At 43.5% G+C, this 25,576-nt stretch overlaps 1 protein-coding gene across 2 annotated transcripts; it reads right to left on the bottom strand.

The window, feature by feature from the left end:
- Positions 1–2,073: 2,073 nt before the first annotated feature.
- zbtb10 (zinc finger and BTB domain containing 10) lies at positions 2,074–23,476 on the bottom strand. 2 transcript variants are annotated; one of them, XM_069681682.1, is made up of 5 exons: positions 22,572–23,476; positions 14,768–15,794; positions 8,041–8,106; positions 5,925–6,100; positions 2,074–5,153 (listed from the first exon to the last, which is right to left on the bottom strand). In XM_069681682.1, the coding sequence occupies exons 1-5, from the start codon at positions 23,244–23,246 to the stop codon at positions 4,872–4,874; spliced, it is 2,226 nt and encodes a 741-aa protein (XP_069537783.1). In that variant the 5' UTR covers positions 23,247–23,476; the 3' UTR covers positions 2,074–4,871. The 2 variants fall into 2 exon arrangements, with proteins under 2 accessions (XP_069537783.1, XP_069537785.1); XM_069681684.1 differs by lacking the exon at positions 8,041–8,106.
- Positions 23,477–25,576: the final 2,100 nt, after the last annotated feature.

Below are 25,576 nucleotides of genomic sequence, written 5' to 3'. Positions count from 1 at the left end.
GTACTCCAGGATTTACACATCAAAACAAATCACATTCACTTTATTGCACAGGCAAAACCACAATCACAACCCCGGTGTCAGCAGCCCCGTTTTTCATCAATGCACGGATCAATACTTCCATTAGAGCTCCCACTAAATATCTGGGGCAGTGCATGCAGCGTGTGGAGGGTTTGACTGTGCAGGAGGAGATGTGAGGCGAGGTGCTGCCCCCTGGTGTCAGCAGAGAAGTCTGATGTGTTACCAGCAGGTGGCAGCAGATAGCGGCTGAGCTCCTGGTTATTCATCTCTGCTATGATAACGGAATAAAGAGATCAGCGTTCCTGAGCGACTGTCGAGAGAGTAAATCAGATTTTACAGGATTAAGTGGCGAAATGTAGAAACATTTAAGGTTATTGGATCACTGAAGAGGACAAAAATATTTTCCTCCTGTGTCTTTTTCTTCCTCAAAAGGAGCGTTTTAGTTTCTGACTGTACCTGTTTATCGAACCTGAGTTTGATCGTTTTCAATAAAATCTGACGAAGTTATTATGTTACTTTTTTTTTAGCTGAAGTGCGCATGTCATACTGAAAGGTTGACTCAAACATTTTGCACGTGACAACTGAAGACGGAAGAAGTCTGTTTTGGTCAAATGGGCAAATCTAATAACAATTCAAAGAACAACAGTAAAATTAAACGTACATCCTTAGAGCATGGGCGAGGATCAACATCAAATATGTAACTATTCATCAATTAGTTCTCCACTATAAAATCTATTCTCACATTGATAATTATCTACAGGGCTTATCCTCTTCAGAGAGGCGGGGTCACACTCTGGACTGATCACCTGTCAATCACAGGGCTGACACAGAGAGAACCTTTCATGCTCGCATTCACACCTACGGGAAATTCACCAATGAACCTCACGAGCATGCCTTTGGACTGTGGGAGGAAGCCGGAGGGAACATGCAATCTCTACACGATGTCTGAACTGGGATTCAAACCAGGAACCTTCTAGCTGTGAGGCGACAGCATGAACCACTGCACCACCGTGCAGCCCTTTGAGAAATTAGTTATTAAGTTTAGCTGGTCAGCTCAGCTGGTAGAGCAGTCCGCCACGCACAGCTCACGGGTTCGACTCTCGGTCTGCTCATCATTTGGTGCATGTTATCCCCCACTCTCTCCTCCCCACATTTCCAGTATGTCTTTAGCTTTAGCTATATAATAAAGGCTTAAAAAAAATTCTCTACTTCTACCCACTTAAAGATGAATCTTTCCCTTCCTGGTGTCTTCACTCCTCTATGACTGTTAACTGAATATCTGGAGGGTGTAGACAAATAAGACATTTGAGGGCATTGTTAGGCTGACATTTTCTGACATTCATAGATCAAACAGCTAATCAGTAATCAAGAAACGAATCAACAATTTGATGGAACATTTAAAAAGGATTAGATTCAGCCCAAAAACATGCCGATTAAACCATCATGGAGGGTGTTGAATAAGAGAAATGTGTCCAGCTGAGAGAATGGGTCCAGCTTGTACTAATGTGTCGTCAGTTTTATAGATAGAATGAAGTAAAGGTAATCAAAGACTGGTTCATATCTGAGCTCCATTTCTTTGGGCTATCCTGAAAAGAAATAGTTTGGTGTAGAGATAGACCGATATGGTTTTTTCAGGGCCGATACCGATTACCGATTATTAGTAGTCAAGGAGGCCGATAACCGATATTTGAAGCCGATATTCATTTGCAGTAAAATTGAAAATATTGGCGTCAAAATTTTGAATAATACAAACTCCAACACTGAACTTTGTTTAAATGCCTTTAAGCATATGCATCAGAGCCAAAATAACCCAGTTTTAAATTGATCTCTTATCGGCCGTCGGATTAAAAAAAAAAAAAAAAATTTTAAAAAGAAAGGCTGACGCCGATATGCGTCAAAATGCTGGCCTGGCCGATTATCAGTCTATCCCTAGTTTGGTGCTCCTGTTCTTAAATAGATATCTTTGTTTCTTCTTTACAAGCAGAAATACATTCGTTCTGACCGTCACCAAAAGAGCCACAGATGCACTACAGGGACAAAGAGTGGACAAAAAGGTTAAAGCAATATCAAAGTTTTATTCTTAAAATGTAGTATAGAGAGGAACAGTAGTACAATTCAGACAGAAAAAAGGAGAATGTAGTTCCATCTTTGAAAACCTTTGATAAAAACGTAAAAAGAGTAACCTGAATTTGCTTTGTGTTCAGAGGGCACTGAGGCGCGGCCCGAGTTTTGCATCACTGTTAAAGTTCGAGAGAAATTGAAAAATACAACCATCTGCGACAGCGTAAAAAAATACAGCTGGGGAAAAAAAACCTCTGCTTGACATCTGTAGTGTTTTTTGCTTTGTTTGTTTTTTTTTTTTTGTCCATATAACAAATACAGCATAAAATGTAAAATGATACATCGTAGTTTTGAGTTTCATTCATTACAGTAAAATCAGTAGGATGGTAAATAGTATCAAAAGAACAAACAAGACGACAGGATGGCGTGATGAACGAGCACACACAGCGTGAACAGAGAGAGGAAACGGAAGGTTAAAGTTCATGGAAATAAACCACCGCGCCGGGCAGCTTGACTGTCAATGTGTTCCATTACTTAAATCCACTAGTTAAATAATATATTCTTCATATATATATATTTATCTTATATATTCTCGACATATATATATGTAATATAATCCCTCCCACAGTGATTTGAAGGTAAAAGTGACACGAAGAGGCAGAATATCTCTATGACTTAAAATATATCTTCTTCCACTGAGAGTAAAGGGAAGTGACACGCCTTCTGTATCATCAGCACTTCAGTACATACTGTTTATGATCCACTGCATATGAACAGATACTGCTGTTCCAAGGTTTCGACCCGCAAACAATCCGTGTTTCTTTACAAAATATGTGCTTAATGAAAGAACAAAGGTAGAAAGGAGACATCGGTGGAGAAGTCAAAATTAAAACGAAATATGCATCTAGGGTAAAGTGAATGATTCTGTAGCATCGACACAGTTAAAAAATCTCAACAATTACAGACACGAGCAAGGATTCTCTACACTAAGCAAGTTTCCACCTGGCTTTTTCTCATACATTATATCTCAACAATAATTAAAAACAACAATTTTGGTTGGACAAATAGAAATTAACAGTCTTGATTGCATTTTGGAGTCAATATATATATAATATTAAATAACAAAAAAAAAAAACAAAGAGTCTAATAAAAAAGTTGCTCATTGGAAGAAAGACAACAGTTTTTATATAGTTCCATTCAGACCCGCTTTCGGGACGAAAAGCGAAGAAACACAAAAAGGAAATTATTTTCATGAACACAAACTTAAGTGCATGTCTATGAGGCGCCATAGAGCTTCACTTTCTGCGGAACAAAGTGTTTTTCTACCTGGCAGACCTAAAAAATTATTACAAATAAAAACATCAAATTAATTACCGATGACATGTTGTTTACCTATTACATGAAAAATGGAGTTCTCTCAGACTTAAAACGTCACACGTCATGATTCATCGCACGTCTTTCCACTTAAAAAACGCCGTTCAAGTGATTTCAAATATAAACTGTCAAATATTAACTCAGTACCAAATATAAACAAACGTATACAGGTATTGATGTAGGTCCTCAAAATGTCAATTACAAGTACTGCCGGTAGTTCTACAAAATGGTATGTGTGTGTGTGTGTGTGTGTGTGTGTGTGTGCATTAAATAAAATAGAAGCTTAAAAACAATGGCAAAGCATACCTGATAGTCGCCGTAGCACAACAGTGTTCTATAGTACGAGCTGATTACATATAACTGAGTCAGTTTAAGCTTTATGATTATAAACATCATATATAGCCTGTAGGTCCAGTATTCTGCGACAAGCATTACAGCACCAAACGTTTCATCATTTGGCAAAATTCAAGCTTTAAGTGAAAGTCAAATGCTTTTGTTTAATAATAATAAAGTGTTACTGTGACGCCGTGATTTGTATAAAGCTAGCAATAACATTTCCCCTTGTACTTTTTTTTTTTTTCTTTAATCCATATTTTTCCCGCTTAGCAAAAAAAAAAACCTCACGTTGTCTGTTTTCTCTTTTAAAGCGTATTCAGTAGTTTTTGTTCCTGCTTCACCTTGGTGTGCGGTCTGTTTGGCACAATACCACAGCCCTCTTAAATTAATCATAAATATGGCTGCGATACATTAGAGTCACAAAACAGATTTTTTGGTTCCAAGATTTGTGCAGGGAAAGAAAAAAAAAATTAGAAAAGAATAATATAATAATATTTAGCGCATCTAAACACGATCTACAGAGCAAGTTCAAATCTTCCTGTGGACAATAATGCTCTTCTTCTGTGTACAAGCACCAAGCAATATACTTTCAGACTGTGCAGGAAGCTGCAGCTCGCGCTGCGCCTCTGCCTGCAGACACGAACAATAGAAATAAAATTATAGCATTTGATAAGACCATAATAAGCTCTCTTCATAAATTAAATAATTAACATCTCGCTTTTTTTTTAGATGATTGGCCTACCCCAACTCAAAAACTACCCCGCCCGACTCCCCCCGAAAAACAGGAAATAAACATACATCACCAAAAACCTGATTCATCATATTATTCATGTTAGGATGTTTCTCTGGAGGGCGCTGGGCCCAGAGTTGGACACATGTGAACAATAATAAAATCTGTACATCTTGGAGTTCCCATTCTACCAAAGCTTTTTTAAAATCCATCTCTTTGTCATATACTTGCACAATTAAGTAACCTCAAGGTTTGATAGCACTTTGGAGTTGATTGTTTACCAGCTAGTTTTTGTATACATATATATTAAACATCAACTTTTTTTATTTGTTTCTCAAGCTTGTTAAAATTCTTAGTCCTCCTCCGGGGCGGCACCAGCGTTGCTCTCACCCCAGTTTGATTGGTCGTTGTCGGTGGGTTCCTCTCCCTCCAGGTCCTCCCCCTCCTCGCCCTCGAAATCTTCGTCTCGAGGAAACTCCATGCCCTCCATGCCCTCCTGAGTGGCCTGGTGTGAGTCGGCGCAGTCGGCGCACACGCCGTAGCGCCGCGAGCCGTGGCGGATACCGACGCTGGCCGCGAGCATGAAGATCTTCTTGCACACCATGCACTTGTACTTTTTGTCTTTCTTATGCACCTGTAAGAGGGGTGGAGAGACGAGGGGAGAGGGGGGAGGAGATTAGCCAAGTCAGGTTAGTCACTATTTGATGTTTGAATTCACTGTTCACAGCCTTATTTGTTTTCTTGCTGAGTGTGAGAGGAGAAGACGGATACAACCCTCGTAAGCCCCTTATTTGCTGCCGGGATTATTACGCCCGTTACATTCTGTCTTCTATGTAAAACGCACAGAGGCAGACGGTGTGGCGGCGTCATTCCGCCTCTGAGCCGGCATCTGAGGTAGTAAAAGAGGCGAAAGCAGCGCCCAGCAAGCAGGGCGGAATGGCAAAGGCTGCATGACGGCGGAGCCTCGTTACGGCGCTGAGGCGGATCCACAGTGTAAAAATGGCTACAGGTAGCCTCTGTTGGCTAAATCTAAAATCTAAATATTAACTATGGGGCAAGAAATCAAATATAATACAGTTACAAGATATGCCTCTTTTTTTATAGCAAATGTGGGTCAGTAAAAACTGGCTCTAACACTGTAGTAATGTAAGCTGATGTCACTAATCCTCTTGTTTTGTACCACTTTGTGAGAGACTCCAAAATACTCCCTACATCACAAAAAAGATACAGTAGCCAAAAACATATCTTCCTGCATTCCCTCCCTTTGAGCAGAAAGCTGCCAGACACAAACAAAGAAGCGTGGTGCCAAGACGTGAGGGTGGCCAACGCGCTCGTGTAGCGTTTGGCAGAAGATGGCGGACGCACATCACACGGTGGAGAGGAGACTGTGCATATGCGGACTCACCAGGGAATGTCTCTTTACGTGCTCACGGCGGGTGAACAGCTTGCCACAGATGTCGCAGCTGAAGGAGCGCACGCCCGAGTGGATGATCAGGTGCCTCTTGAGCGTGCGCCGGTGCTTGGCGATGTAGTTACAGTGGGGGCACTTGAGCTTATTGAGGGCTAGGTGTGAGGACTCGCCTGGAAGGAGACAGAGAGGAAGACAAGGTCAGCAGGAGACAGATTTAGTGACATTAGTGTGACAGCTGATTTATTGCTTTCAATCTTATAACAGCTACAGTTTGTTATTTGAGTGAAGTTGAACAAACTAGAGATGCAACAAGGCAACGCTCATAAAAGCTACATTTGCATCTATAGATCCTCTAATGAGAGAGGGCGAGTCAGGAGCCAATATCCTGTTTATGAAATCACTGAGTTAGGATGCGGGAACCATTAGAGAGACCACAAACTGATGTAAACAAAAAGCTTCTTTAGTGAAAGTTTGCTGCAGAACTTCGCTGTTATTCTGCAGGTATACAGCTGATAACTGTGGCAGGCATGTAAAGCAAGAAATCAAGACACCATCACTGTTTTCATTAACCCTCTCTAGGTGTTTATGCTATTGATCCATAAAGGACAGCTGGCCGTACAAATAAATAAGCAATCCATTGATTATAAAGGCTCCACACAGAGCGCTGGTCTGGTTGAGAGAGTGGTGGAGGGGGGGGGACAGGGCCGAGCCTTTTGTTTGAGTCAGGGAGCACACAACAGAGACGTTGTCAGGGCAGGTTGCTAGGGGGAGGAGGAGGGAGGGTTGATGAGAAGCAGGTCACCTGTGTATTCATGGGGTGTGTGTGTGTGTGTGTGAGAGAGAGAGAGGTACACAGCAGAGTATCACCCTATGGAAGAGCAACGAGCCATTAATGCAGACATTGGAGTCGAGCTCTCGCTGTAAGTGTTTGTTACAATATCGCATTATTGACAAGCTGATCCACACAACTAATAAAGTCATGTACTTTTTCATGAGGAGAGGTTTGTTATTCACAACATGTGTGTATTGAATATTTAATCATTTCAAAATGAAAACAAGAATTAGAGGCGGAATTTACCGGCCAGATGTTTATTATTTGATGCTGTGGAGTTTCAGTCTTCAGGGGCTGCACAATTCAAGGCCGATTGCGTCACAGCAGCGCGACCAAGGCTGTCCTCCTTTTCCCGGGCCATGAAGGATCCATCGGGTGCATCCTTCATGGCCCAACATATCCCGAGATTCATTGTGCGCCAATTCAAACGCCATGGTGGACTCTTAAGCGGCCGAGGAATACACTTTTATAAAATAAAAGTTTTTGGTTTCAACTTAATCGAACAGCTTGTGACACAAACAAAGGGGCCTTGAAGCAAATTAAAACAACAGGTTACGTTGCGGGAGTTATAATAGCTAGTTAGCCAGCTAGCTGCCTGTTGCTAGGCAACATTAGCGGCGTTTGGTGATGCAAGGGTAAAAGGTGGGAACACCTGGTGATGCAAATATGAAATCGTCCGTACGCCAGACCGTCTCATTAGCCTGAGCGGCCTACGCAGGCTATGAATGTCTCATCCTTCGTAGCCTGCGTCCTCCGCAGGATGCAGCCCCTGAATTGAGACACAGCTATTGTCTTTTAGCAGGAAACAATGGAAGCTGCGCTGGTCGCAACTCTAACTACGGCAGTTTGGCAACATTTGGGAGTGAAAAAGCTTAACGCACCGTTCTTTATATAGCACTAATTCCTTCAACGCAACGGCCCTACTTTATGGCTTTAAGAATATTCGTCGTCCATTATTACACATACATGGAATTAAAACGTCTGTGTGTCAATTAAACTGCATCTTCATGCCAAATAAGTGCAACAGTTTTGGTTTTCCTGGGTGTTACAAAGTTCTTCTTACCACCATCAATAATTAGTTTAAAATATGTCCAGCTGTGACCCTCTTCCTGTTGCATTTGTGCATTGCATTATGGGAAAGAAGTGTTCAAAAAGAACACACTGAGGAATAAAAAGTGTGTTTGACTTCTCTCTGACTGACTGCTCACACTCTAGATGCATTTAAGTGACTGGAGCAGCCCGTTCTTTAGCCGTAGTCTACAGAGTGCTGCGTCTTACCATTCTCCCATGACTCCCCTTGCTGTATGTCTTGGATGATGCTATACTGGATCTGATTGGCCAGCTCTGGGAAAGAGGAGGGGAGGGAGGGAGAGAGGGGGGGAGGAGGACAAGAGGAGCGAGAGGGAGAAAGAGAGAGAAGAGAGGTGGTTGAGAGCCTGGGGGGGGTGTACACCTCACGACGTCTCGTGTACACACCTAACTACCCCCCACGTGAAACAATGGGAGTTTCAGTTAACAACACAGGCAAACAAACACACACAGGACCCTACTATATGTAAAGCACCGTGCCCCCCCCACCCACCCACCACCCAACACCCAACACCCAACAAACCGGACCCCCAGGCCAGAGCAACAAGCTAACCCAGGCTCCGGCAGGGAGGGGGTTAATTAGAGAACGAGAGTAGAGTCCTCACACCGGCTCGGCTTACACTCTGCTTTTGTATTAGAGCACCTGTGTGTGTGTGTGTGTGTGTGTGTGTGTGTGTGTGTGTGTCCGGTTCCTCCAGCATCAGGGCTTAGAGCCCATTAAAGACACGCCCCTGTGTGTGTGTGTGTGTGTGTGTGTGTTCATTCTCCCTGGGTCAATATTTGGAATAGTGAGGACAGCCCCGCTGCATTAGAGTGGATTAGGGAGGGGAGGGACGGCCCCTGGCGGCTTTGCACCTCGCAGGGACTAGGCAGGGGGCTATTGTGGGTGTGCGGTTGTGTGCTCCGACAGAGACCTGTGTGTATGCAAATTTATTTCACCTGCTCTGTGTGTCTGAGTGCAGCACCCTCCCTTTAAACAATCCAACAGTCTTGTTTGGAGAAGAATATAATGGCCAAGAGGGTTGGCTGTGGGCTCAGCGTCACAGAAGAACTTCTTGTTGCTGTCTGCTCGTCTGTCACTGAAACCAACCTTCACTTTCAGCACCTTTAATACATTTCTTTAAAATCTAAAAAGTGGGCTGCGTCCTTTATATCGGCGCGACCAAAATACCAGTATAAAATGCAGAGAGGTATTTTATTGCGTTACGTTATAAAGCATGTGCCGTCGTGATCGCCAGTGTAGCCGCCACCCTTACAATTATCAGTGTTAACGTAGGCTGAGCTCAGCTACAGCACCGCTAGTTAGCAGGAGTGCAAACTCAACATGGTAGTTGTCATGGTAACATGTATACATGTTTCTATTAATGTATAGCTATAGAAAACCTTTTTTCCCTCTGGGATACCCCCCAAAAACAGACTGCTTCTTATATCCCGGTGCGACTTATATTCCAGATATTACGGTAAATCAAGATGAATTGAAGAGTTGAACAAGATAAAGTTAATCTGCAAGTATTTGATAATAATGTAATCATAATTACATAAGCAAATATTTAATGTAGCATATTTTTTGATGGTTCCAGCTTTGCAAATGTGAATATTTTCTGCTTTTCACTTCTAATTTTTACGTTATTAATTTAATGTTGCTTGTTTGTAAAAAGGGGCTGCACAGTGGTGCAGGGGTAAGCGCTGTTGCCTCACAGCTAGAAGGTCACTGGTTCAAACCCCGGTTTGGGCAAGGTGGGCGGAGTTTGCATGTTCTCCTCGTGCATGCGTGGGTTGCCTTCGGGGTCTCCGGCTCCAAAGACATGCTTGTAAGGTTAATTGGTGACTCCAAATTGCCCATAGGTGTGAGTGCGAAAGGTTGTCTGTCTCTATGTGTCAGCCCTGTGATTGACTGGCGACCAGTCCAGGGTGTAACCCCGCCCTTCACCCAATGACAGCTGGGATTGGCTCCAGCTCCCTGCGACCCTGAACAGGTTAAGCGGTATAGATAATGGATGGAATCTAGGTAAAACTAGGAACTGTGACAGGCTCTTTTGTTCATTTTAAAGACCAGATTAGTCCAGAAAACAATCAGCAAATTAATTATTAAAGACAATAACTGTTAGTCGCAGCCCTAATCAGGATATTAGTCGAACAAACTCTTTAAAAAAGAGAAAACGGTCCAAAAAGAAGGCACAGCTTTTTAAAAGGGGATAACGAACAATGAAGCAGAAAGAAGAACAGAATTTGGGCGACTGTGTTTGGGGCATGACCGCACAGATCAAACTGAAGCGAAATGAAAGCCAGACGAGTGACATCACTGTGGGAAACTGGGACAGCCAAACGTTGGTGGGTGACTGCTCATAGGCTCGGACAGAAATACACAAGCAGACGACCACTAGGAGGGATGTATAGTTACAGAGAGAGAGAGAAGGAAAAAGAGGGAGGGCGGCTCACAAACAGAAGATGGGTTTTGGATCGTCTTTTCGTGCCCACGGGCAAAACTATAAACCCGTCTTTGTCTCTTCTGCATGACTATCAACAACCTAATAGAATAATCTAATAGCCCACAGCAGACATGACTAATAATTCTACGGATTCTCTTCTTTCCCTTGTAAAGCAATATTTCAGTAAAGCGTAGCTAACATTTTAGGCGTCATGTGACACGCATATCCGGAGCGAGCCACAACAAATGGACACTTTATGTAGCGAGAGGGTGATCAGGCCCCAAAAGCAGAGAGAGACTGTGGGAACCTCAGACACAAACTGAAACCTCTGACAAATGACTATGTGACTATAAATGGCACATTTCATCTTCTTCTGCAACTTCAGTGGAAATATGTAAGAGATGGAGGAGAGAAGTGAAACTGGTGACAGATATGGAGCTCGTCCCCGTGTCCTTTACGAGAAGGTTCTTCTCTTGAAGAGAGGCGCAACAAACAACATTTTCACAGCCCTGATTGGGAAGCTACCTCCTTGCATCACAAACTTGAGTTGGGTTGAAATTGGAGAACATACATACATGACTCGCTCTACTGATTGGCTCGTTCTTTAAGTCCCTTGGCATTTGCCGCTGATGCCCCTAACTCATGGAAAGCCCCTCAATACACTCTGAGGATTAAAGTTCTTCTCTCTCTAGCAGAGGTCAGGACTTTCATTTCCAGCCACCGTGTGTCACATTGTAACTGTTTTCATTGATTTTTATTGATCTATTGTTGTGGCTGTAATCTCCACGGGCATTGGAAATGAGGGAAACCTCAATGTCCTTTCAAGAGTATATAAAAGTTTGAAATTACATAATACAATATTATATAAACATGACAACTCATCACATTAATTTACACACATAATAATGATCATGAACTTGATTTTAAGTGGTTTCATGTCAGACACGTTCCCTTCTCTGTTTGTCCCCTAAGCCTGTCTCGCCTTGTCTAAACAGATTGACATAGTAAAAGTAGAAAGAAAGAAATCCCTTATCTGAAAATCTCCAGAAACCACAGTCAGTCAAAACTTAACTGCCACAACATTTCTGAAGTACAAACTCGGCTCTCTCCGAAAGCACAACAAAACAAAACTTGATCACTTCAGGAAACAGTTTGAGAAAGCGTCTTTAAAGGGAACTGAGAATCTGTGTGGAAAGCACGTTTGTTACTATGGGAACTGAAAACACGCGACAGCATGAGGTCACTGACTTTTAATGTATACTATATACTTTATATGTAATATGGAGTATATCTTAATCATATAATGCTGCACTATATTACATATTATTATTACTGTTACTGTTGTTATTATTATGTAGCAAATTACATTCTAGCATACATATAGTCATATTGTACAGTAGAACATACTGTACATTCTGTATTGTACAACCATATTACATCTGATATTCTGTCTTTACTGCTGTAATATTCATTATTATATTCCTATTATTATCAGTATCATTATTATTGATAAACACATACCGTGCATTATATTATACTATATTATTATTATACTATTATTCCATATTATTGCTTCATATTACTTTTTTACTACTCACTTAATATTCCATATTATACATACTGCATTTTATTGCCACTTTTATACTGCACCTTATATTGTACTATATTATACCTCATATCGTACTGTATTATTTCATACTGCTAAATGAGCTGCTATTACCCATACATGTCACTTTATCCCATAACTGTCACTTAAGTCACTTTCGTATACCTCTTATTTTATTTAATTTATGTTATCTATTTGTATTTACCTTCTTGGTACTTTGTCTTGAGCTGTTGTTACACCTGATTGTCCCCTCTGGGGATCAATATAGAATGATCTTAGTCTTAATTAGGGATAGACCGATTATCGGCCGGGCTGATTATCGGCATTTTGACGCATATCGGCATTGGCTTTTTTTTTTTATATAAATCTTATGGCCGATAAGAGTTAATTTCTTTGCTAATTTAATTTAACTTTGTTTTATTTACTTTATAAACATTTAAATTTTCAGTTAACTTTATAAGAGATGCTGCTGACCCTGGGAACTCCCTGCGCTTTTTGTTTGTTGGTTTAATAAACATATGCTTAAAGGCATTTAAACAAAGTTGGAGTTTGTATTATTCAAAATTTTGACGCCAATATTTTAACTTTTACTGCAAATGAATATCGGCTCCAAATAACGGTTATCGGCCTCCTTGACTATGAATAATCGGTATCGGTATCGGCCCTGAAAAAAACATATCGGTCTATCTCTAGTCTTAATATGCTACAAGCACACAAAAGGGCCTCCTTTCCGTTCACCTGTCACTGCACGTTTCTGCCTGACACCATCTATCACACGTTAAATAATGGCACATCCATCAGGTACAGCTAGCTAATGTTGTTGACAGCTTTAATAAGTGATGTGACTGTCAGGACTCGGTTATGTTTTAGTAATCATGTCTACAAGACATAAATCTGAATTTTAAGACCTTACAGAACTCTACTGATCGACGTTAATGGACTGTTGAACACAAAAAGGTGTAAACATTTGCCTTAAGAGCTTTTACTGTGACTAACTGTCTACTTGAAGTCTTACATACCTTTATTTGGAAACTGAGACACGGAGAGAAGAAGGTTGGAGAGTTAGCGCATATGCATGCGGACAAACTCGGTTTTTAAGCGAGCGTCTCTCTGCGCTGTAACAACACCCCGGATCACTTCGTGCACACATTAAAAAGAGCCCTACGAGGAGTCGAAGGCACTAAGAGCATCGGAGTGCATTTAGGGAGGCCTGGGGGAAGAAATGTTTCCCCTGCATTAGGGCAGGCTCCTCTCTCTCTCACACAAAATGTAGCTCTCTCTCTCTCTCTTTCTACACACTTTGTGCCTCACACATCCCCCCCCCTCCGCCCGTCCATACCACTCCACTTAATATGTGATATCATTATGGTTACATGGAGTGCCGCGCTTAATGGGGCCGACAGAAGGAGAAGGCTGGAGCTGAGGGAAGAGATTAGAAGAGTGCTTCGCTGTGTGTGGATAGGATGGATGGGTAGATTAAAAGGGACAGAAAGAGGAAGTAGTCAAACGGTGAAAAGAAAAAAGAGGAGGAGGAGTGCAAAAGTTTTCACGAGCAAGATTTGGAAATTAATTGACTGAATCCTCTTTGACCTTTTAAGTAGCTTTCACTCCTTCAGTGATTTTACCAACCGTGCACATAGTGTGGGTTTAAAAGCTAATGTAGGATAAAATTCTCTCCTACTTAATCGAAATATTTTATTATTTTCTAGTATAAAACATTTCAACACACTGATCCGAATCGCTACGAAACAGGACAAGTCTGAGCAGTGATGTGGCAAGAAAGCCCTCCAGGTGGGCGTATCTCTCCTAAGCCCCCTGCTTGCTGTGATTAGTGCACATCACAGGTTGAAGTGACTTCCTTGTTGGCTGTGCACGGCAGGTTAAAAGCATGATAAGAAAGCCTCCCTGCTGTTAGGTGCAGCAGGAGGACATTGATTGAAAGCTGAAAACGCGTGCTTTTTGTGATGCGATCAATGACTGGATCATGAAAACTGTTGATGGTGTTTCCCACTGCGGGGAGCCACGGCTTAGCTTGTTAGCACTGAATCGCTATGGTGATCATGTGTGTGACATGGCCATTATATGGTGAGAGATCAGTTATAGAAATGAGGCAGTGCTGCCCCTGAAGTAACAATAGTCCGATCTGATGTAGTGCAAAAGTCACGTGACCAATAGGGTTATCCTCCACAAACCCACTGACCCTCCTGGTGGGTAAATCATTACAAATTCATGGTGTGGGGACTAGCATTGATCAAACTAACCAAAATGAATTATAAATACATGCAAGTACAAATATACAAGTAAAAATTAAATAAATACATTTCTATAAAATAATGTAGAAAACATCTTAAATACTCGATGCTGCGTCTGGATGTGCTTGAGCATCTTTTGATTCATGTAAGAAGGCGGCAGAGAGGTCTGAGGCTAGCTTATGATGCTACCTGACATAACTGGCACTGGTTATTTTAAGTCTCCAACTAGCTGTAGCTTTAGACAATGTTTGACAAAATAATATGATTGCACCTTAAAGCAGGGATGCACATAGAGACAAGTACAAAGGGCCAACCGTTCTGCATGACCCAGGCCGTGCTGCACGAGAGGCTACCTGTGGAACCAGTTGTCTGCAGTGCTGTATACAATGCAACACAAAGGCCCCGGCTATTGTATCATAATATAGTTTACTGTACGTCATCCTTTGGTCACAAATGTTCTGCATGCACCTCTCCTAAAAAGTGAGCCTCTCCCTTTACATAAAGCGAGTGCACAGCGTGACTAATACGAGTAAGAAATTCATGAGTCAACGGTGAAAGCTCTACATGCATTATAGGGGGAAGGATTCGGGGTGGAGAGTGTGTGAGGTGTGTTTAAATGTGTCTCATACCAGCGTTTTCAGAGAGGGAGGAGAAGTCCTCTCGGGGGTAGGAGGCCGAGGGCTGGATGAACATCCCCTCGTCGAATCCCTCTTCAGGCTCGGGTGGAAAGTTGTACACGAACCGCCGCGTGGTCGTCTGTTTTTTCCTCCGTCCGCTTCCAGCCGCAGCGTCCGGCGCTTCTCGCTTTATTGTTGCGGGCGCTCCCACGGCGCCACCTGTGGCTGGCTCGTTCCAGACGAACACCTGGCCGCTCGCTGCCCGCGTCTCATTGGTCTCTGCTGAATCGGACGAGTTGTCGTTGTGGTGGGGCCAGTTACCAGAGGCCCCGGGGGTCATCAGGGCACAGCCCTCACTCCCGACCACTGTCACCTCTATGTCGCTGCTCTCCTCCTTCACCCTGCCGCCCTCCTCGTCTTCTTCCATTGGCTCCTTTCCTTGGTTGTTGCTTGCCTTGATCGACAGCTTTGACAGGATGCTCGTGGCCCAGAAGTTGCTGGGCTTCCGGTCCGACCCTCTCTGTCCCTCTTTGGCCACCATCTGCCTCTTGTTGTAGTCCACCACCACTGAATCAGGGGCCTCCTGCTTGATGCTGATATTCAGGGCATCCTTTATGAAAGCCCTACACGATTGTACAACTTCTGTCATCTGGAGGTAACTAGCTACAGACATCACCTCTATGGCATTTTGGCTTGTGAGCAGCAGATTCCCGGAGTAGAGGAAGTCGAGGATAACCGAGAAGCCCTGCCCAGCAGCGACATCCAGGTGCGTGACCGTGGCCTGGTCCTGGGCCTCGCCCTTGGTCAGACAGTAGAGGGTCTTGAAGTAGCGGCTGCCCGCCACCAGGATGTTCTTGTGTGCGCGGAACACCTGGCCCGAGACAACTATGTTGACGTCACAGAGGATGCCACTTTTGCGCTGCTTGTCCAGCTCCTGGAGGAGCTGGTAACAGTAGGAGTTCTCGTTGGGCTTGTTGCGGTAGTCTTCCTCTGAGCTGATAGTGGAGGGGCTGGCGTTGTCTGAGGGCCTCACCAGCTCCTTTTAAGTGACAGAGAGGAAGAAAGGGAAACATTATTACACATGATTTGCGGGCACTTATACAGAAACACATTTTCCTTTCCTGTAACTCTGTCACACAGACATACACCCTCAGGGGTTCCCGGCGTGACACAGACACACCTGCCCGAGGGGTGAAACAGGTTTGACAGGCTTCTGTTATGGAGGAGGTGGGAAAGAGGCAATGAAAGGAGTGTTTACTTTTAGGCATGGGTCGTATTACATTGTGCAATGATCCCTCCCTTTCCTCTATTAAACAAGCAAACTAACAGCGTTATTTTATAGTCAGAGCATTTTACCTTCAAGTATTCAGACGGAGTGATGCAGCCCATAATTATAAAACTCCAATGTTAGGTTATTTCCACAAGCCATGTTGTTGATAGTTCTCTCTTATTTACATATTAATAAAAATATATCCTACATTTCCCAGAATGCATTCTGAGAACCCAGTGAACCTTTAAAGAAACCTGTGCTAAATGGAGCTGCTGCAAATCGTACGCTTACTGTTTACATTTCAGATTGATTAAACACTCAACCCTATTAAATTATTTTTATGCTGTGCTGCACTTTGCACCGGCATTTTTCTCAGCCATCCGAGGCAACACGAAAAAAATACACCACCAAACAACAACTAAGAGAAACGCAACAGACATAATCCATCAATCTCCTGCTTTTTATGCATTGAAAAACATCTTTGTGGATCTTTTATTGACGCTTCTTCTTTGCCAGGAGGACACGTTTAAACCTATTAGACCTCTCTTGCAGTAGAACCAGACAATGTCCTAGTTTTAGAAGATGTTTTTTTAAATGATTATGCATGCCCCTTCTTATCTATCACTGCATCGGAAAGTAGATGCACAAAAGTTAAGATTTTGCACCCGTTCAGTTTGTGCAGTACAATTTTCTCTTTTTAATGTAGCAGCTATATGCAAAACAGACCACAATGAGAGCTGGAGGAGGGCCGACAAGTGTCCAAAGCAGGATAGTTGTGGCTGTGGGATTGGAGAGGAACTGGCAGAGGCATAGAACCACCCTTTAACAGCCCCGCTCCCCTCCCCTGCCCCCTCTTAACAGGGCGAAGGGCCAGCCTGGTACGGAGCAAAGGAGAGGGGAGTACATGTAAACTCTCTGCATGTGCACAAATACATGGCTCGACTCTTGTGCACATTGACAAACACGTCCCAATCTTAAATACAAAAACACTCAGCATGTGCCAAATCTACATTATACTGCACACGCACACTTGCAGCAGCATACATCTCCAGCTCATTTTAGAATTGCACAGCAGATGTCCTAATCCAGAATAATTCACATTGCTCGAGCCCTGCATTTTTGCCCCCGCCCACCACCATCTCTTCCGCGCACACACACACACACACAGACCAAGCTGCCTACACATACACACAGCTGGGGCTTCAGCTCGAGTAATTCAGATTAAATCCATTTCTCTGAGGTCCCCACCCAGCCCCCACCCCCACCCCCGCTCCCTCCACACTGCAGCTCTTGTCCAGGGCAGCCTGGGCACACAGGATAGTATAGGGGGGCTTATCATCCTCCGCCACAGCTGGAGGGGGAGAGATGGAGAGATGGGATGGGATGAAATGAGAGGCAGAATGAGGGACGGATAGAGAGGGGGGGAAAGTGCACGTACTCTGCAGGCTGGGAGAAATAAGAGGACAGAAAATAATAGAATAAAAGAGCAGAAATATAAATTGAGTTCTGATGGAGAGAAAAAAAAAAGAAACAGATTTAATAAAAGTGTGAAAAGAAGATGAGAAATGGTGGGAGCATAAAGGAGAAAAGCCTGATAACACACGCACAAAGAAGGCGGGCGAGAGCGCGAGGCAGAGATTGAGAGAGCGAGACCTTGAGCCTCGAGAAAAAGGACGGAGGAGGAAATGTGGAGCAGAGGGGGGCCGGGGAGAAGAGAGCGAAAGAGAGAAGGAGTTGGGTCACCCCATTTTAGCCTTCACAATGGTCCATGCTCTCCCCGAGGCTCATTGTCCACTCACTGTGGGTCTTTGTGAAAGGGCTCGGCACTCACTCTCTTATTACACAGCATCTCCCATAGAAAGGAGCCAGGGCGCATGTGGGCGAGGTGAAGAGGACGGCGAGAGCGGAGGAAAATTATTCCTGATATACACATCAAAGCTTCTGAAGGAGAACGGTCATCATGTTGAGTACAGGGGGGAATATATTGATGTGGGGAAGGGCAGGAGTGCAATGGCAGCAGGGGTTGGATGTGCTTCCGAGTGAGACCGAAGGTGCTCGCAGACTTTTGTCTTAAATGTGTTCAGACTTAAAGCAAAGGGAACTTATACACTAGATGGCCCTTGACACTTGACAAAATAATTGAAATTTTAAATAAAATTAACTGGAGTAAAAATACACTTGATGCTGTGTCGCAAAAGACAGATCCTGTGATTGCATTAGAGTCTGTGTATCAGATTCGGCGCAGACAAATTTGGAACGATGTTCGAGCGCGGCTCGGACGGAGACGGACCGAGCATAGCACCGCGCCGGAAAGGGGGCGGAGACTGGTGTCGGCACAGTTTTTGTGTTCCCATCAGGAGCCGAGGCGATAATTAACCGGGTCTACTGCAGAGTCACTTGACCCGGGTTTGAATGCTTTTCACATTAAGCAAAAAATCTGGGTGTTAGTGGGTTTTTTGACCAGTGGGAAAGCTGCTTTTGACTTGCTAGTTACATTGAAGCTGCCACTCCCCGGGGACAGATGGACACGCGCTCTACAGTGAATATTAGCTTTGCTTTCTGCCTGAACTCACCTTAACACTCTCCGCTTTTGACAACCTAACAAGCTTTCATCCAGCTGAAGATTAATCATATTTAGCAGCCTGCAGCATAAATACCTTAAACACACATGCAGTCAGGACACAGTGATATTCACGGTATTTCAAGCATATTTACTCTGTTTCTCTGCACAACCCTCAGACTTCTAGTACCTGGGAATTTGTAGAACTGTTATCATTGCAACTCACAAGCCCTCCCACCCCTGAACCCCATGACTCCCCACAGCTTTTATCCATTACACATAGCAAGGCAACGGGCCAGAGAGGTAAGACTTTGCCCAGAAGTTCTGATATGATACGTGTGCGTGCTTTTTGGAGTCAGGCTAGGACAGCCTGGTACTGGATAAGTTGCTCCATACTGGCCTCATCAGCAGCATCATCCTTTCCCCAGATGTGCCACGTGTGAGCGGGGAGCTTAGAGAACCAGCAGACCAACCCTGCACAGCAGATGCTGGAGGCAAAACCCGCCTGAGCCAAGAGAGAATGTGGGGACAATATCAACCCCCCCCCCCCAGTCATGACGTGGCTCGCTTTTTGTTTGAGCCAGAGACGAGAGGTGGAAGAATAAAAGGCAGAAGAAGAGTGCAAGAAAATCCTTTGATCTGAGTCTAACATGCTTCAAAATCTACAGTGAATGTCCAATAAAACTTGATTTACAGACGGATTAAACAAACCAAGATGCTCATAGATTCAAGCTCAGACACATTGGCAGTCAGACACAACCCTAACAGATCGTGTGATACAGCGCTCTCCCCATGCGACATAATGACCCACTGGAGCCAGTTTTTGTTTACCTTTCACGCACACGTTTGCCTCCATCTCCTTACTCATCTATCCCCCCACCCACCGACCAACCATCAAGCAAATCCCATGACCAGCCCAGCCCTGAGGCCATCTCCAGCGGTCCTTTACTAACTCCCTACATCCACTGTACCCCCCTCCTCACTCAACCCGTCTGTCCCCAGATGCCGGAACAATACCGCTGTGTGTGTTTGGCCCAAGGTGTGGGAGGGCTGTACCGAGTGTCTCCCGGCCTCCTAACAATGCTCTGACAGAAGAGGCAAAAAGGGGGGTGGGAGAAAACGAGGGTAGAGTCAGTGGTGGATTCAACAAGAAGAATTCTCCCTCTGGCTCCACTCCACCCCATTCCCCTGACCTGTGGCCCCCAATAAAGTCCCATCTATCCAGCAGACACAAGGCTGCGATGGGTGGGTCCCCTTCCACAGTCGGGGAGACTCAGTTTAAACAATGAGTGTGGTGTTTGTCTGCACTAAAACAAGGGGGTGAAAGAACTTGTATGGGTCCCCCGTATCTCTACAGCCCCCCTGGGGATCAATACAGTGTTATCTTATCTTACACCCCTTTTAGACCAACACAGCTCAGGTAAAACATTTGTTCGGCTGTCAGACTTAATGGGGCAAAGTGGATCGTCTGCTGTGGCTTGATGAGGCTCATCCTGGCCTGGGTCGAATGTTATTTGGATTTTGCAGGATTTTTCTAAGCATGCGTCTGAATTCTGGATGGAAAATGAACTTATACTTGTTTTACGATTAAATAACCAAAAAGAGACTAAGAAACCAAAAAAGCAGACGTCACTATCTTCATGTACCATTTACAAAATGTACCTCTGTGTTGTGTAGGATAATGGAGCCTCTGTACGTGGCGACGACAAGAATTCCCTCAGTGACATCCACTGTGGCTTTAACACATAACCTTTTCCAATTTGTGAACAAAGGAAAAAATGTTCCTACTTAATGAAAATGACTTATAGATCCCACATTCATATCTAAGGGAACCAAGGGTTTGCTTTTGCCTCTTAACCTTTGCCAGTGAGCTTAGGGAACAATCTGAGCAGCATCTAGATAATTAAGGACAACGGACCCCTTCTCCAAGGAGACCCACATTCACCACAGCTGCCCTGGTGTGCTATGGCTAATTGAGTTAGCTTTAACGAATGCAGCGGAGGCCTGACTAACGTCAGGAATGGGTGAATAGAACAAGAGGTTGCCTCGTAACACCATAATTCCCCTTTAATGTACTGCTTCACAATGCTCCCTGCTTAATATACACTGCTGCTTGTTATTTCAGCAACACTGTATACATGAAGATTACAGTTTTGTTCAAAGGAGAGTCCTTATAGGAGGAAAACATAATCTCAAAGCAGTAAAATAATGATCTAATTTTCATTTCCAATAGCGCAGGAATGGGACTGTATGTTCCCAGCTCTGTTCTACATAAGGATGTGGCCTGGATAACCTCTCAGTATAGTGTCTGGGGTCCTTGTTGCTAGGGAAAAGCCACACCAAGCCCCTAATCCACTCCTACTCCTCTCCTTACCAATTAGAGATACAAGTTAGTGGATCACTTTAAGTCATTCTGATTAGTGATTGCGTGTGCAAAGGAAGGAACTAAATGTAGTAGCGCAATCCTCTTCTCGCACATATTAGAGTCAAATAGCACCCCGCTCTCAATTCCCCTGACAGCTAAGACCATTGTCAGAATAAGAGTCGGATCTGGCAACGCACAAGGAACATTATGTTTTTTTTAAACATAGGACTGCTGGTTAAAAAATGCCCTTTGAAATCAGGTTCGTGGAAATACGCACCCACTGTTTTATGAGATCTCTGAGGCACCTAGAAATGAAGCTTACACCGCAGTAAAAATAATGAACCAATAAAAGGCGTCATGTGCATCAATAAAGATGTAGCTGACTTAATATAAAAACTGGTTCGGTGACTTGAATTCAATGAAGTGATACAGCCAGGAGCCAATATACCGATCTTAAGCTTAGGTGGACCACATCGTCTTGATTTTAAATTAAACCAGTAAGGATTGTCTCTTGTCTTCAGGATGGGGCCTTCATCATATGATGTGCCCCAAAGGTGGAACACTGGAGCCCATTAATCCAAAAATATGTGGATGACAGGGTCAAGTGATGCCGTGTCATTCTATTTACTGACATCTATTTCACTCATTCATGCCTATTCCAAAGGCTGCATTTGGGCCGGGCAAGCTGTCAGGCTGTGGGCGACATGATTTACTCTCCTCCTCCTCTTGTCCAGCCCTGCAAGTGACACCAACTATGGATTTTGGGGGGTCATTCTAGCACAATGCCTCTAATTTAGCTCCCCAAAGGGAGGAGGAGGTGGAGGAGGAAGAAATGCGCCAGAGGTCACCCGGGACTGCGAGCCAGCAGAACTGCTTGAGAGGCCAGGAGGCGGGGGGTGGGGAAGGGGTGCGGTTCCCCAAAGGCTGATAGGGTCGAGCTTTTCTTGCCATTGTGTGACCTCTAGCAAGCTAGCAATCAAGACAGCTGCTGATGCAACAAAAGGGTATACTGTACAGAGTATATCTAAAAAAAAGTATTCCGAAACACTTCCACTGAAATTGTTAATTAATTTTATCAGTTCAAAATGATTAACAGTCATTTGTGACATGCAGTTAATCCTCCCTTTAGAGAAACTGCCTCCGGTGAGTGAGTAGCTAGCAGGTGTCATACTGGAGCAGGTTTGTGCGAGTAACCTGACTTAATGGTTAGGTTTAGGGCACAGAGACTCAAATTTAAGAAGTTAACTTAATCAGATCCAATTCGTATCACTCACACAGAAACGTGGTTCACTGTGCTTTCCCATACAATAACTCAGTTGGACGACATTAGCCTGGCAAGGGGGCTTTCCACTGCCGTCACTGGCCACCTACCTCCGGATAGACAGTAATGCTACAAGCGGCTATTTGGCTAAGCTAGTGGTTAGCTCAGGTTAGCAGTCTGATGCTAATCAGTCAGGAGAGGGATTGTGAAGCTTAGGTAGTGGCCTATTTTCGCTTTCATTGTGTTTTAAAGTTGTCAAAACTGTTATAAGTGACATTTAAAACAGTTACAACGTATGTTGTGTGTGTGACAGGTATTAACACTACGTAAGTAACCGTCATGGACTCGAGCTATCGTTACCTGTTTGGTTGGGTCATTTCTCCCGTGTTCAGAAGACAGGTGATGTCTCAGCAGCAAGGCCCGTTTGTAGTTTCGACTGCCTTTAACAAGCTCGTCGCTGTTTTTAGTGGCAATGTTGTGACACCAAGAGCAGGACATGAGTCCCGTCTCTTGGCAGAATTTAAGCCATGGAAACTCTTGCAACCACGAAGCCTGAAATAATGAGTGTTTCTGAAGCAGCGTCTGCGGTCTCATCTCTACCCCAGATTTCCTGGTTCCCGTCTCGCCTTCTGTCGCTCCGCTTCCCGACTCCTGACCGTCGACGTTGTTGGGACCGTTCCCCGCTGTCAAGCTATCCCCCTCCCTGGACCCGTCCTCCCCTTCCCCAGAGCCGACACGATCGTCTCCGTCCCCGGCTGCCGAGCTTCCCCCTTCCGGGTCCTCTTCCTCCTCCGCCTCGGGTTCCGTGCTGTCGCTGACAGACCCAGCGCCCTCCACTCTCTTCTGCGATGATCCTTTAGCCCCCAGATCCCGGTCCTCCTCTTGATCCGGCCTGTTCCCGTTAAATTGTCGGTCTTGACAGGCCGGGGCCTCCCAGCTGTTACAGTTCCCCCCGCCGATACCGCTGGAGCCCGTTAACCCAGCTAATCCACCTCCTCGGAAAGCCAGCGACCTGCGGTTTCTCTCACCGGACATTTTTCTTAATATATATCACAATCTTCACTTTCTCAACAGTATCCCCCTCCGACAGAAATATAACGTGATTGTATAGGCTTTATTTTCCGAAAGAGATGGCCCGTCGTCGTTTCTTTTCTCCGCTTTGGCCCTCCCGGTGAGAGTATGTAGGTTATGCGGAAATAAATAAAGGTTTTAAACGCATAATGAATTTCAGGGTTCTCGCTGCGTCCGCGCAGGCCCCGCAGAGGTCGAATGGCAACGACTTTCCTCCCCACAATGCACCTCGACCAGAGAAAGGGGGGTTGGAGAGGGAGGGGGCGGCTGTTAAAGGAAGATGGGGGTGCTGTTGATCAGCAAGGGGTCTTTTGTGTTTTAAAGGCTGCACCCATTTTCCGCATGCTTTTCATCTTTTGACTTTGCTTGTCTTCTGAGAATATAAAACTTGTGTGCCCCACTTTATCCCTTTGTTAAGCGAGATTACATTATTATGCCTATTATATTTCTATAGGAATTCTATAAGCACTTATAGGGTCTGTTGTACTCTTTTTAAATTTTTATTTATTTATAATTCATAAATATATCAGATAAAACATTTATTTGAATATTAAATGGACTACGAAGTTGCTTTTAAATAAATACATAGCACATGCTTAAATGGGCTATGTATGAATGAATTTATGGCTATATTTCATTAAATAAAAAGAAAGCTGTATAATTATTAATTACATTATTTTTAACACTCAATTTGATTGATACAACTTTTTTCTTTCTCCAAAGTTTACAAGCATAATAAAGACTGTATGTCATAATGATAGCATATGTTATAGTGTTTTTTTATTTTTTTGTTTCAATTATTTATTATTTAAGGATATATGGGCTAAATAATAAATGAATGTAGCATTTGATAAATAATATCAAATATGTGTGACTTTAATAGAGTAATGTGATGTGTTAATTGGATGACAGATTAATCCCCCTATGGGAACCCATGGTATGTTATAGCCGGTAGTATAATATTCCAACATATCAACATGTGTCTCAAATCTCTCTTCTAATGTCATCAGGATTAGGTCCAGCAGGTGGCACTCTTTCATCTGAACATCCATCTCTCTTTCTCTCATTGGGCGCATGTGTGTGATGTTTGACATAGTTGGGTGTACAGTTTCAGCTAGGTCTAATTAAGAGCTTTGCACACCGTGTGTGAACATGAGTGGGACTTAACACAGGGTTTGATTGCAATAACGTGGGGTTTGTGTGTCCAACTGTAATCGTTAAATTCGCAAGGGGTAATAAGGCATGCCTTGTAAAGTCAGAGTATCTATTTATTGCTCCAGCTCATTCAACCATTGGCTATAAACTTGGTATAACCACTGGAATAAATCTGAAAAATGTATTTTCCCTGCAGTGAACGTCAAAGTGCAGCTATTCTCTTAGGTGTGAAGTAAATGAGTTAGGCTTGAAGGTATCAGTGATTGAGTTTATGCCACTTTTATGCCTTCGGCTAGGTAATAAATCATTGACTGTATTCCTTCTGGTACTCTTCTATAAGGTGGTCAATCAATTAAACCTGACAGTCCAGTTCAGTATGAACTCCCTAAGATACTGCCTTAAAGTCCCTGTGTTTCCCTTTAAAAGGGATTTTTTTCAGAACGAAAGTATGTTGGACTCACTTCACAGCCCTTAGTTTCACTTCAATCCAGAGGTATGTTATTGGCAACTGCAAAAACAAAATGATGACTAGACACAGATTTGGGTAGCTGGCATGGAAATGTGACAAACATATGTAAAACATAATAATAATAATAATAATGTCAACTCAACTTATAACATTAAACATTTTTAGGCATAAAAAAAGCTGGATTCCTAAAATCATTTCCTTTGAAGTTGTGTCTGACAACAGATTAATACATTATCTTTATATGTGCCAAGACAGGTGTTGCCACTTAGAGAATATTCAAGGGTTTGCATCACTGATAAATGGATTTTAATCAAGAAGACAAATGTTCATAAATACACAGCACAGGTTCAGCTTCGGTTCTGCCTCTGTTTGGAACCAGTAGCCGCAGGTTTGTATGTGATAGACTTTGCTATGTATGAAGTGTTAACTGAGACTGTGTCTGAACAAGGAATTTTGTATTATTTTTAATTCCCTCGTTATAACTCAATTTATGTTGTATTTATACATGTCGTACTTCCATGGATTTTTTTTCTCCAATATATTTCTTAATTACTATAATTTTACTGAGGTATGCCCTATATTTTTGTTTGTGACTGTAAAAGAGCCAAATAATGACAGTTGTAGACGTTCAGCTGTGCATTGTTGACGGTGTAAAACTTGTTCCACGTGC

Source organism: Semicossyphus pulcher, unplaced genomic scaffold (genome assembly GCF_022749685.1).
Source record: "Semicossyphus pulcher isolate SPU_LCO1_2020_fin unplaced genomic scaffold, fSemPul1.0.p SCAF_5, whole genome shotgun sequence".
NCBI lineage: Eukaryota > Metazoa > Chordata > Actinopteri > Labriformes > Labridae > Semicossyphus > Semicossyphus pulcher.
This window is presented reverse-complemented; position numbering and strand designations above follow the sequence as displayed.

Coding starts and splice junctions, on each gene's coding strand:
- zbtb10 (XM_069681682.1), bottom strand. CDS start 23,246: ATGTCCGGTGAGAGAAACCGCAGGTCGCTGGCTTTCCGAGGAGGTGGA. Junction 8,107..14,767: donor CTCCCTCTCTGAAAACGCTG/GTATGAGACACA, acceptor CCTCTTTCCCAG/AGCTGGCCAATCAGATCCAG. Junction 6,101..8,040: donor AGGGGAGTCATGGGAGAATG/GTAAGACGCAGC, acceptor GTCTCCTTCCAG/GCGAGTCCTCACACCTAGCC.